The sequence below is a fragment of the Macrotis lagotis genome, chromosome 8 (assembly GCF_037893015.1).
Source record: "Macrotis lagotis isolate mMagLag1 chromosome 8, bilby.v1.9.chrom.fasta, whole genome shotgun sequence".
In the NCBI taxonomy this organism is placed as follows: Eukaryota; Metazoa; Chordata; class Mammalia; order Peramelemorphia; family Peramelidae; genus Macrotis; species Macrotis lagotis.
The window spans coordinates 189,329,114-189,342,829 of NC_133665.1; the positions used below are offsets into that span (position 1 = coordinate 189,329,114).

At 41.6% G+C, this 13,716-nt stretch overlaps 1 protein-coding gene across 2 annotated transcripts in view; it reads left to right on the forward strand.

Moving 5' to 3' along the window:
* POU6F2 (POU class 6 homeobox 2) overlaps nucleotides 1–13,716 on the forward strand; it is a 486,502-nt gene that overhangs the window by 345,891 nt on the left and 126,895 nt on the right. For both annotated transcript variants that reach the window (XM_074199213.1, XM_074199214.1), the window contains exon 5: nucleotides 10,126–10,502. In XM_074199213.1, the coding sequence (XP_074055314.1) occupies nucleotides 10,126–10,502 (377 nt within the window). The remainder of the gene's footprint in view (nucleotides 1–10,125; nucleotides 10,503–13,716) is intronic.

A 13,716-nucleotide genomic window follows, 5' to 3' on the forward strand; every position in this document is an offset into this window, starting at 1 on the left:
TAGCTTTGATTTTGACTAGACTTTTCCCAAAATTTTGTTATTGTAGATTGTCATGATGATATACCTGCATGCCTTTATTTCCTATGTATGTAAATTGAAGGGCCTGCAAATACTTAGCCTAAAGAGGATGTGGCTTAGATTGTGGCAATGAGAGGAGGGCATGGCAGGTGTATCTTCATGTATTTCAGGACTTGTCACATAAGAGATGGACTAACTTTGTTTTGTGCTTCTATAGGATTAGAACTAGGAGCAATAGATAGAATATCCAAAGATTTACATTTTAATCCTAAGGTGAGGAATTAGGCATGCTCTGTCCCAAAGTAGAATGGGTATGACTGTAGCAAAGAGATGGGAGAGATGTTCAAGCTGGCAATAGACCATCGGTTGGAATATGATGTTGAGAGGAGGTCTTCTTTTTGCATGGTTCAGACTAGGAGGCTACTAAGTGTTCTTCCAGTTGAAATTGTATAATTTATTGAATATGATTTCAGTAAACAAAAATATCCCCATCACACTAAAGGGTAACCACTGATGTTCCCATTACCCTCCAGCAAAATGCTTCCCAGACTTTCTTGGTTTCAGATGCCTTCATATCAGCTCCTAGGCTAAAATAAATACTTAACAGGTCTGTTCATTAAATAATTTGAAAACTTGAAATGTCCCACATTATTTCTGCAAGTTTACTGTAGTACCCCCCTCGGCACTATGGCACATAGTTTGGGAACTATAGTTCTAATGCCAATGCACAATATCACAGGGAGTTTCATGCTTTTTGTGAGTTCTTACCCTAATCGTTGTTAACAACATCTATTTTCTCTAGTCGGGATTTTATTATTTATCCAATGAATTACTTTATTATGTCATCATGCTATCTTCCTTTTTTATTTAATTCTATGTAAAAATCTTTAAAAATTAATTAAACTAATAGAGTCATGTATATATCAATAAAAAGACCATATTTCCCACATAATAAATTCATTAGGTCATTGGAGGAAATCTGGGAGGACAGAAAGACTGGAAAGAGGAAAAAAGGAGAGTACCAGGAGAGTGAATCCCTTTCTGAATTTATAGGCAAAGTCATAACATTTACTGTAAAACATGGATGGGCACATTTTCATCCCTAATATTTTTATTGTACTATTCAAATCACTCTTATTTTTACTGGGGAAAATGTCTCAGGATAGCCAGTCTTCCAAGGGTATGGACTAGAATCATTTGTTCAGAATTCATAAATCTCAAAATATAAGAATAGAATGGATGATTTGAGAGGAGGAAGTATAATGGATTTCTGTCAAAGACATGGTTTGAATACCTGATACCTGTGAGCTTTTCTCATTCCATGAATCTGAGCCCCCTCCCACCGACAAGATAAATCCAACATATACTACTTCCTCATCTCAGAATTCCAAAATGATGGATGGATGACTTGTAAGCCTTTTTGGCAACTTCAGGAGGAGACTTGGGAACAAAATTTAAGATGAACATTCAGGGACTTTGAAAACTTACAGTAGATAAGGGCAGCTGGTAGGTATCGGGGAGTTAATAAATCAGATAGACTATGCAAATTCTCAGGAGAATCTCATCCCAGGAGTCCTAGCAACATATAGCCTACATCTGATCTATAGAGAGTAGCACCCATGGCCTTGAAACTTGACTTTCATTAAACTAAACCAGACAGAATGCTAGCAGAGAAGATGAATTAAACCAACCATGAAAATCAGAGTTAGCGCATGTTACTAAAGCCTTGAAGAAATCTGGCTGAGTCTATGTTGATATTCCCAAGATGATCAGTGCCAGCTTCTTCTTAGAGGTCCCTCCAATTGGACACAAGTCAAAGCTTTGAAAGGCAAGACACTGCCTTACATTGTTTTGTGAGGCTAAAAGTGCTGGAATTTCACAAAGGTTTTTGGAAGGAGATAATAGATTTTTAACATCTTCCCCTTTCCCAATGGTGCAGAGAGACCAACTAGTCCAATCCTCTCCCTTTACAGATGAACAAACTGAGGCCCAAAGAGAAGTCTTGTCCAAACACTCAGAGTTAACATATGAAACAAGATTATCTGACCCTAAAGTTCACACTTTCTCTTTTCCTAAATTTCCTTTTCAGTGAAATCCTGGGGTAGCAGTTTTCAAAGTATTTAATAAGTTTTCTCATTTGAGACAAGTGCTCTTATTATTCCCATTTTTACAGATGACGGTGATGTCCTTGGCCAGGGTCACAAAGCAGGTCATTGCCTACAGTAGGATTCAGATTAGAGCTCCTGGACTCAGAGTCTCCAGAACACTATCCACTAGACCAGAAGCCCCTCCTCAGCCTTGCCCTGTACTGTCCAGTCTCTCCAGAGCTCCTTGAGAGCAGGGTCTGCTTCACCTGTTTTGTCATTTATGTTCACCCTTCCTACCACTAATTTACCTAGTACAAAGCAAATAATGTTTGTTCAGTTGAATTGAAGCCCTGTGGATTGCTCCCCTTACCTAGAAATGACTCTCCCTATGGTTCTTCCCATAGAAGGCTTTCTCATTCTTCAAGTGCCATTTTAGATGCTACCTTCTTTATGAAGGCTATCCTGATTACTTCCTACCTACAGGGTCTCTCCCTTTTCTATTTTCTTAGGGTGATTGGTCATAGTTTCCTCTTATCTTGATGACATTCTCTCATGTAGCCTTTGTACAGAACACCTGTTGTGTCCTTGCCTTCAGTCTGGGGTCCCTTGTGAGTTTTTTGTGGCACAGATGAGCATTTCCCCTTGATATCATCAACAGTCAGCACCAGTTTTGCACATAGTGGGTACTATGTAAATATCTTCCAAGCTGTATGGTCTTTAGGCTTTCCCCACAATGTCCACTAAGTTGTGGAAATATTTGGAGCTTTGGAGAATATGCACAATCAATAAACATTTAGTAAGCACCTACCAAGTGCCAGCCTCTGTGCTGAATGCTGAGGATACACAAAGAGGCAAAATGCTGGCTTTGCCCTCAAGGAGCTTGCAGTCTAATAGGGGAGACAACACGCAAACAAAGCCAGCTACATATGAGATAAACAGAAAATATTGAATAGAAAGAAGGCACTGGAATTAAGAGGGGTTGGGAAAAATGGGATTTCAGTTGAGATTTGAATTAATCTGGGGAGATCGGTAGACTGAATGGACAGCGGCGAGTTTCCCAGGTGTCAGGGTCAGCCAGAGAGAATATCCCGAGCCAAGGGGTAGAGAGTCTTATTCAGTGTTATTGGATAGAAGAGTACATTTCAAGGATTAAAGTGTAAGAAGGCTGGAAAGGGATATGTAACCAAGGACTTTGAATGCCAAACAGAGCATTTTATGCTTGCTTCTAAAGATGGAGTTTATTGAATAGAGTATATGATTGTGCTTTAAGGAAGTTACTTTGGTGTATGAAGGATGAACTGGAATGGGGAGAGATGTGAGACAGCAGGCCCACCAGCAGCTATTGTAATAGTCCAGGTGTGAAGTGATGAGGGTTTTCAACAGGGTAGGGGCAACTTCAGAGAGAGAGAAGAGGGGTAGATTGGGGAGATGTTGCAAAAGTGAAAAGGAAAAGTTCAAGATTTGGAGTTTATGACTGAGAGATCTGATTCGAATTTATACTTTGAACTGGATTGAAAAAAGTCTTGACAACAATTCTACATTATATAGATCATACACATAAAATAATTGATTGTATAATCCAACACATAAATATATAAATACAATTACGAGAGACAGTCAGCACATGTTGGAGAAGGAGATAGCTTCAAAGTCAGGATATTGTGGTTTCAAATTCTGAAACATTGGGGGCGGCTAGGTGGTGCAGTGGATTAAAGCACCGGCCCTGGAGTCAGGAGTACCTGGGTTCAAATCTGGTCTCAGATACTTAATAATTACCTAGCTGTGTGGCCCTGGGCAAGCCACTTAACTCCATTTGCCTTGCAAAAAAAAAAAATTCTGAAACATTCTGCCTCAGTATAACCCTGGAAAAGTCCCTTCACCTTTCCATACCCCAAGCAAATCTAAGACTCTGAATGACAAAGTAGGAGCTAACCAGTATTGAATAAGTGGTATCCATAAATGAATTTTCATTCACTCAAAAGCCCCAATATTTATACATGTATGTAAAAGATATGTAAAGATGGATAGGTTGTTATTGAATCATTTCACTCATGTCTAACTCTTGGTAATTCCATTTGGTAAAGAAACTGAAGCAGTTTGCTTTTTTTCTCTGCAACTCATTTTACAATGAGGAAACTGAAGTAAACAGAGTCACACAGCTAGTAAACATCTGAGAACAGATTTGAATTCAAGTTCTCCTTAACTCCAGGGCTGGCAACCTATCCACTGTGCCTCCTAGCTGCCCCTGAATGTGTATGTATATGTATTTTTGAGGAGAGACTTAATGATGATGAACTACCATATTCCTGCATAGAAAATGATACTGATAATACTCATATGAGCCTCCTCATTAGGTAGAGCAGGTAGAAGAAACTGAATTTGAAGATATAATATAGTGTAAAATGGAGTCAATGGCTAAAAGGGAAAGGTAATGGGAGGGAAGGGAGAGAGGGGGAGAGGGAGAGAGGATGGATGATAGGATAGATAGACATTATAGATAATTAGACTTTATGAGCTTCCACTAGCAGAGTGAACTCACAGATGAGGAAACTGTTCTCAGTGCAGGTTGGCCCTTTCTTTGCAACTTGAAGTGTTGAAAAATTGCCTAGAACACTGAGAAGGTCACAGAATGACACTGAGCTTGAACCAGAGCATCCCAAGTCCAAGACTAGCTCTCTGTCCATTACTCCATGCTGTCTCTTTCTCGCTCTTATCACTGCCTCTCCATATAGAAATGCATATATGTCTGCAATTATAAACCTATGTATATTTGTTTATTGTACTACATGTTTTGTGTATCATACATGTGTTTGTTCCCTGGGACAATATTAGATTTTCTTTTTACATGTGCATATATGTCTATAATGTGTAAGTATTGTCTATATCCAGGTATATGTGTATATTTTTGTGTACAGGGTATATATCTCATATAGACTTAAGAGTATGAGTATGTAGGCAGATACATCATGCATACATACATATAACTAGGGAGGTAGAAAAGGGCTGTTTATAGCACTGAGTAACAGGTCCATTTGGAATCACATTGAATATCTGTGGAGTTTTATCCCCCTCTGAGATATAGTGCTCAGAGTTATGCCTTATACACCAAAAGGATCATGTTAAACATGCCCCCCAAGGAGGCTGGAGTAATATTTAGAATTTCTGTGCAGGTAAGTTGAGAATTCACTGCCAACTGTTCCTACGAGTCAGAAGACAACATATGCTGAATGGTGCATAAAGATAGTCCACTTCTTTCCCTAGAACTGTGTCACCTCCATGTCTAAATAAGTGTCTGCCCTTGCAAAATGGAAATCTTTCCAAGCTATTTTGGAAGCCCTCATGTGTGATCCTGCATCTGATGTCCAGTGTTACGAGCAAGGCATGGTGGTAGAGCTGCATTACATTATGTAGACTTTCAGCAGAAAGATTCAAGTCTAAAAGGCAGTGAAAGGAATTGGTTTGGATAGGAAATGAAATCCACGTCACTGGCCATCTTGGTGATGTCTTTATTCTGTCTCCATTTTCATGTTGAAGTTTTATATTAACAAGAATGACCTGAAATCTAAAAATAGTAAACATTTTTATGTCGACCACCTTCCTTTCTTGGAGGTGGAACGCGGGCAAAATAGAGCACTGAACTTTGAATCAGGAAGAACTGGGTTCAAATTCTGCCTCTTACATACATTGGCTATTACCAAGGACATGTTCCTAAACTTGAATCTTAATGTCTTCATCAATAATATGTGGATCATCATAATACCTATGATACTTATTTCCTAGGATTGCAGTGAGTTCCAAATGGAATATAGTTCCATATAAACACATATATAATACCTCGCAAGACTTTTAGACCTATAGAGAGCCAATATATTTTGCTTGTTTCTAGAAAAAAAATTCACATTGATTTGTCCAGATCCCTTCCTTTTGCCCACTATAGTATAATAATCAAGATGAACATCAGTAATGGTAACAGCCCCTGACTTTTTCCTAGTGCTTCAAGGTTTGTTATACACTTTTCTGTTTGTTGTCTCATTTAGCATCCCAACATCCCAGAGGGTAGAGATTCTTATCAACACTGAGCATTTATTAAGATTTATTAAGTATCTACTGGATGTCCGATGCAGCGTTAGGTGCTGAGGTGTACAGGCCAAACAGAAGATCATGTTAGAGGTGGTTTTCAACTGAACTGTGACTCCGGAGTAACCAATGATTCCATGAGATAAGTGGTCACAATTATTATTCTTATTACCACTTTTCATATGAGGAAACTGCATATTAGAGAGTTTAATGGGGAGTGCAGTTGGAGGAGAGTCACGAGAACTGGGACTCAATCCTAACGTAATAGTTTTGTGACCTTGACCAATCACTTAGCCTCTCTGGATCTCAGTTTTCACATTTGTAAAATGAGGCAGTTGTACTAGCATATATAGCATTTTGAAGTTTGCCAAGAACTTTACAATTTTTCGTATTTGAGTCTCAGACCTACCCTAAGAGCTCTTATTCCATTTTGTAGACCCAGAGGTGAAGGGATTGGCCAGAGGCCACATAGCTAATAAGTCTGAGGTAGGTCCAACATTCTATTCACTGCGTCACCCAAGTGGTCAGAAGAGTTGCCCTTAGTCTTTGCCACTGATGATCACCATCTTTTCTTCTCCTGCCTATTTTCTTTCTCTCTAGGTTTCTGGAACACCACTCTCTCCTCCATCTCCTCCCTCCTATCCTGCTACTTCCAGTTCCAACTCTATGGTACTGGGATTTGCCCGTGATCTCATAACTAGCCATTTTTTAAATTAGAATTCAAACCCACTTCTTCCTGTCCACCAAGCCCCATCCTAGCCACCATGCCACTCTCTTAGAGAGAAAGGGGCATTTGAGGGTTAGGGTTAGAATTAGGGTTTATCATCCATTGTTCCATGTAACAATGGTATACAAAGATGTGAATGAGCAAAATGACTATTGCTATCCATAGTAGAAGATTGGAAGAATCCACAGCTGGTTCCCTACTCGAAGCTGCCTCACCCAGAGGTTTTTTTATTTTACCAGAAGCTCCCGACAATGACCCTTAGATTGAGATTCCTATAGAGAAAGAAGTTCTGCATTCTCATCTTGAGTGTCCTCAGTCAGTCCACCCACTTCCTGTGGCTTCTCTTCATTGGAAATTGGGCAGTATTTCAAGGAGGCATTTCAAGGAGAAAATTGAATTTGCCAAGTGCTGAAAAGGCCTCTCCTACCTTCCTTACTTTTCGTAGAACAAGAAACTCTTGAAAGATTATTTCATTCTTTCAATGCCTTCCATGCCCTTGAGGCTAATACATGCACCTGCCTTCCCAGAGAAGTGGAAGGAAGCACAATGCCATCACTGAGCAAAGCCATCCTATTTGGCTAGCTCTCTCCCAGGGTTCAGCAGAACTGAAGGGGGATTGGGTCCACTGCTTAAGTGCTGAGAAAAAGGGGGAGCCAGGGGGTTGTGTTTATATGGTTACTCTGGAAGTAGAACCTGCCTCGTGAGCTACTTGGTTCGGGTAAATTAAGAGAATAATCAAGAATCACAAACCATTTCCATTGCTGCTTTCCACTCCTGTTGGCCACTTACAGGACCTTCAAAACAATGAAGCTTAATTTCAAGGAGTTAAATCCAACCTGTCCAAACTCCACCGAAATACCTCGGGCTTCCATTTGTAAAATCCGTAAAATGAGAGGTCAAGATTCACCAGCCTCTGAAGAAGCTCTGGATTTTAGATCCAGGAGGGTATTGTCGTCTTCTGTAGTTTTTCCTAAACCAGAGCCAGTGACTCCAAGCTAGGGTCATAAATATTGAGCTAGCAGAGACCCCAAAGCCAATTGAGAGCAGCTCCTTCATTTTGTACAACAGGAAACTGAAGTCTGTAGAGGGGAAGTAGTTGCCCTTGAGGTCACAAAGGCAATAAATAATGGAGTTGGATTTTGGTTTCCAATTCTTGCTCCTAAACCAACATGTCTTCCACTGTACCTGACTGAGGGTAAGACTGAAAGTGGGTGATGAGCCAGAAACTACAAGAAACTTCAACCTAGCTCCTTGGGAGTCAAGGGGGGAAAGGATATAAAAGGCCAGAGTTGAGGGAGAGGGCATTGTTCTTTTTCATGTCCTACTATCATTTGTAAATGCCCTGACTCTCACCTCTTGGCCTCTACACTTTGGCGTCACATTCTTTATGACAACTGAGGTAGCCCTTTCAGAGAGGAAGAGACTGGACTGAAAGACGGCATCCTCATCACAGACCATGCTGAGAATAGAGATGATCAGTCTAATGAAGAGATGTGGTGAGGCTAGATACCGTAGGAAGGGGTTGGGTGCAGCACCATGAGCAATATGGGATGAACAGGACTTTCTTCTGGGAGGTCCACGTGGCAAGAGGATGCCCCATGCCTTAATCAGTCAGTAAACAACTACTGGGCAAGCCCTGCACCAAGCTCCTGGGGTGGGGATACAACAAGAGGCAAAATACAGCCCCTACCCTTAAGGAGCTTCTGAGGGAGGCAACATAAAAACAAATAAATACAAAGCAAGCTAATTGCAAGATAGATAGGAAATAAAGTCTAGAGAAAAGTTATTAAAATTAAGAGGAGCCTTATTCTTGGTTTTTCCTGGTTCAGGTCACTGTGTAGTCCAAGATACCCTCACACCAAGAGAGTTGGATGAGTCTGACCCTCCCCCAAAAGAGGGTGGACTGGGAAAAATGGGGACACTTGGTGACTGTGCCAGCAAGATACCACTTTGCTGTCCAGCTCACTTTTTCAGGCCTGTCTCACCACAGTGAAACTATCTGCCCTCTGGTCTTTACCAACCCCAAGTTAAAGTCATGCTAACTGCCACTGGCTGGGTGGGCATTTGGCTTTATTACCTATAAAGTGACTGTGTGGGTGGAAGAGGGAGCCTAGAGAGCAGAAATTCCTCCCTGGGCTTGTAGCCTATATTCTCATCCAAATCTCCTTCTTATTCATATGACACTTGGATTCTTGAACTCTTCTAAGTGATAGAAGCGGACATTCTATTTAGCCTGGCACAGCAAAATGAAAAAAAAAATAGTGTCATTCAGTAGAAAACACACTGACTTTGAATTCAGAGGAGCTGGTTTCAAATCCTGCTTTCAATACTTTCAAGCTATGTGATCTTGGGAACTCATTTCACTTCCCTGGGCCTGTTTCTTCACCTACAAAAGAAATGGGTTGGATGAGATGATCTCTGAACTGAACAGCTATGAACCTGTGATCCTATGTGCTATGGACTTCTTGGCAGGCCAAGAATCACAGAAAAACTCAATTCCTCAGTTTTGCCCATAGAATACTCAAAAGTAACATTTCCACAGCCCCAGAAAGCTTGCAAAGGACTTTCCACTCTCTTATTGGAGGTTGACAGCTACCCTGGAAGATAGGTCCTAGAGTTCTTATCCCCATGTGTAGATGGGGAAACTAAGACTCAGACAAATTAAGAGTCATGCCCATGATCCCCCACACCTAAGAAGTGCCCCAGGTGGCATTTGAACCCATAATAGGATTATGGATGTAGAAACAGAGGAGACCTCAGAGGCTAGAGAGATCATCTCCCACAAATGGCAGATAAGGAAATGAATCTTCAGGGAAGTAATGTCATTTACCCCAAATGCCATGGGTAGGCAGCCTCAGAGTTCAAATCAGAATCAATTCCAGTCCTCAATTCACTCCACCAAGCTTCCTTAATGGGGAGAGCACAAAACAGGTTTTCTTTCCTCTCCCCAGGCATACCTGGATACCTACACAATGCAGAGTCACAAAGACCTTCCCAGCAATCTAGCCCAGTCACTTGACCTCTATCTGCCTTGTTTTCTTCAGATTTGAAAGGAATAAAAATAGTGCCTCCCTCATATGGTGGTCATAAGAATCAAATGAGATAATATTTGTAAAAGATGATACCCAGTGACTGGTACACAGTCAGTATTTAAAATTGCTTCTTCCCTTCCTCCTTGCCTTTAAGCTAACACTCCTTCCTTCCTTTTGCTTGCAGCTACCTCATCCCTGAATTCCCAACTCCAACAGCTTCAACATCTCCAACAACTCCAACAGCAGCAGCCTCCTCCACCACCACCCCAGCCAACCGGACCACCCCCCCAGCAGACCAACCAGCACCCACCACCAGCTCAACAGCCACCCCAGCCTCAGCCACAGCTACAGCCACAGCCACCTCCACCCCAGCAACCCCAACCTCCGCCTCAGCAGCCCCCACAGCCACCAGCGCCATCTCAACAGCCCCAGCAGAACCAAACCCAGGCTCCAGCATCAAACCAGTCTCCAGTCCAGCAGGCCTCCAGTTCTCCCCAGAAGCCCAATCAGTCCCCCGGACATGGCCTTCCATCACCTCTCACTCCATCGAACCCTCTGCAGGTAGGCTCCCCATTGAACTCATCCTTTCTGTCCCCCAGGTGAGCAGAAAGCTCTTCTTGGTAGGAAAGAGTGACATCGTGCCCCAACTGGGAGCATCAGTTTCCAGAGAGATGAAGTCCGGTCTTCCGGAGAGAGATTTCTCCGGGTTTTAGGCATGCCTCCAGCTCTGGGTTGTCTAATTCAAACTCGTCTCTTAGATATATGGAAGAAGAAAGTAGCATGCACCTAGGAGTATGTGCAAGCAAAACAAATGGAGCCACATGGAAGATCCCTCCCCCCAATCCCCCCCCAGGATAAATGGGCTCTCTTCCCTCCTGAGGGAGACCCAAGCTGTAAGTGTACTTGTAGAATGCAATAATTCCACTTTATGATACTTTGCTGAAAGGCAGCAAAGAGAGTGTCCAATTAAAATTATTACTGGCCCGGCTCTGTTGGCCACAAAGGCTGCAGTGGGCCGCCCACAGGGCCCAGTGGTTATTAGTCTGCATTATGAATACAGTCAGGCCTTAGTGTAAGCAATTGGTACACTTGGGCAGTTCTCCTCAAAGCCTTGGAGGGCGTGTGGGAGTCAGGAACCAGAAACCCAGCCCAGATGTTACCTGTTCCCCACCATGCCACAATATGGTGTATCTGAAATGCCCATGGAGAGGCTCAGAAGTGGTGCCATTAGGGGGAAATTCAAATAAGTCCTTTTAATACATGAAGCTTTTTCCCTGGGAAAAAGGGAAGCTCTTTGCTGAAGTTTAACTTCAGTTGTCTACAGGGCTAAGTGGAAGGTCACACATCTCTGTAACTTAAGTTTCAGACCATTTTCTCACAAGATGTCCCTTTAAAAAACACAATCAGTTCCTTGATCATGGCTCAGTCACCAACACAGTGGTAGATTCTCCTCTGAGGACCTTGACTCAGATCTCCACCCTTCCACTTGGATGACCTTGGGCAAATCCCTTCACCTCTCCAGACCTGGGTTTCCTCAAATGAACATTAAATTGAATTAAATGACCTGGATGGTTGCTTCGCCATTCTAGCCCCATGATCTCCAGAACCTAGCATTTGCCTGAATATGTTGATCTTTCCAGTTACTGACCAGTCTTTCTCATTTCTCCCATCAACTGAGTGGCTGTTCTGCCCCCTCAGAGACACAGACTTTTATGCTGGATGGTGGAAAAGAAAGCTGGTTCCGAGTCAACCTGCTTTCAGATGCATTACCTTTGGACAAATTGCTTGTGGCTATAAATCTGTGGTTCTGATCAAATCCTATCTGTGCTACTTTGTAAATCTTTCAGCTCTCACACACCTCAGTTTCCTCATCCTATAAACTTTAGGGGTGGTACCAGATGACCTCTGAGGTCCTCCTAGACCAGATGTTATGACCCTAGTCAATAAATTAGAATGGAATAGCAAGACCCTTTACAAATCAAATCCATAATTGCCCTCATATGCAGAATTGTCAGGGCAGTCACTGTTAGTGTTCAGTATTTGAAGATGACTACAGAGTTTGGATGAGATTGAGTCCTTAGGGATAAAAAGAGCTCCGGCCAAATTTGGTACCTTGTCTAAAGGAGGGGCTGGGGTGAAAATTCTTATAGACTGATGTATTTCTGGCAGACCAAAGAGCCATGGGATCCCTTAAAGCTAGAAGGGAGTTTAGGAACCACTCCTACTAAAAAATGAAGGCAACTTAGCAAAACCAGTTGGAATGTTTTCATGGCCAATGAAGCCATTTCCAAATTTCATACTGTTGCTGGGTCAGAGTTAGAGATTCTCCTGATTAACTTTATTCGAACTTCAAAGTTATGTGATAACTAGCATTTTTACAAAGGCTTACAATGAATTTTTATATGTGATCTCATTTGATGTGTGGCCACATAATCTGCAGATATGTAGAACTGGGGTGGATGCCGGCCCAAAGAATTGCATGTATATCAATATTGGCTAAAAAGGGCAGGTATATCCAGTAACGTCCATGTATCGGTCTTGGTCATTATATCACTCTGTGCTTTGAATTATCCTTTAGGTAATTAATTTGCAAGAGGGTCTAATGAAGGTCTTTGATAGGGTTATGGTAAACATTAAGCCCCATGCCAAGATGCACATTCCCTCTGCTTCTGACAATAAAATCCATATACCTGCCAGTGGGCAAAAAAAATTTCTCCCCCTAAAGATATGAGGTTTTTCCTTTGTCTTCTGCCATTGAATGTGAGTGCAATATTCCCTTCATTTGGAGGTAAAAGCATAGGTTCTGGTGGACATTAACCTTTTCCAAGCACTGTCAGCAGCCTATAAATCTCTATTGAGCAGCAAAAGCCTGGTGTAGACAAGTCTTTTTCTGGAATGGTTGAATAAGTGTTGACATGTCCTAAGATGGGTTATAGAAACTGCCCAGAAATATATTCTCTTCCAAGGTTGTACCAGAGAAAGCCTATAGGCATCCAGTTTCTGTTTACAATGCATGAAGCCCTTAGCCAAACTGCAATCCCATAAAAATGAAATTCTCCCACATTTAGGCTGGCTAGAATTTTAGTTTATGATTAAAATAAATTTAGGTGAAAGATGTGATTTTCTCCTCCTCTTAGTGTTTAGTGGAAGGTTTTAGAAAAGAGGGTTTGTAATACTCCTAGGATTGGAAGTAAGGTCAATGGGACAAGTGGCTAGCTCGAACCTGTCCCTAGGCTCACGCTAAGTGGTAAAAAGTAACCCCAGGCTTAATGAGAGGGAGCCGTGGGAGATAATAATAATAAGGCCCTTTTTAGGAGGCGGGAAAGGAAATCTGTGTCTAAGTTAGTTTGCTGCAAATCTGCCCTCTAGCACAGTGGAAATGCCAACAACGTGGTTGCAAATTGTATTTTCTACAACACAACAGCTGCTGGCTTTTTGAAGTTGGGAGATACAGTGGCTGATGTAACTTTTTCTTTTAAAAAAAACCTATTTGGAACAAAATACAAAGATATTGAAGTCTCTAAGGTAATGATCTTTATGAACTCGAATGAAATGTTTTTTGTCTGAAGATTATTAAGGGAATAAAGACCAAGTAAATTCAAATTTGACAGCTCAGATTTCATTTCTGAATTCTGGATTTTTCATGTGGGCTTTCTTCTCTTCCATTATTCAGAGTCTGTCTAAGAGATATTAGTTTAGAACAATGCAACTTGGAAAGATTGTCGGAGAAAGGCAGTAATTCAGAAGGATGATTGCATTTGTTTCAAAAACTCTG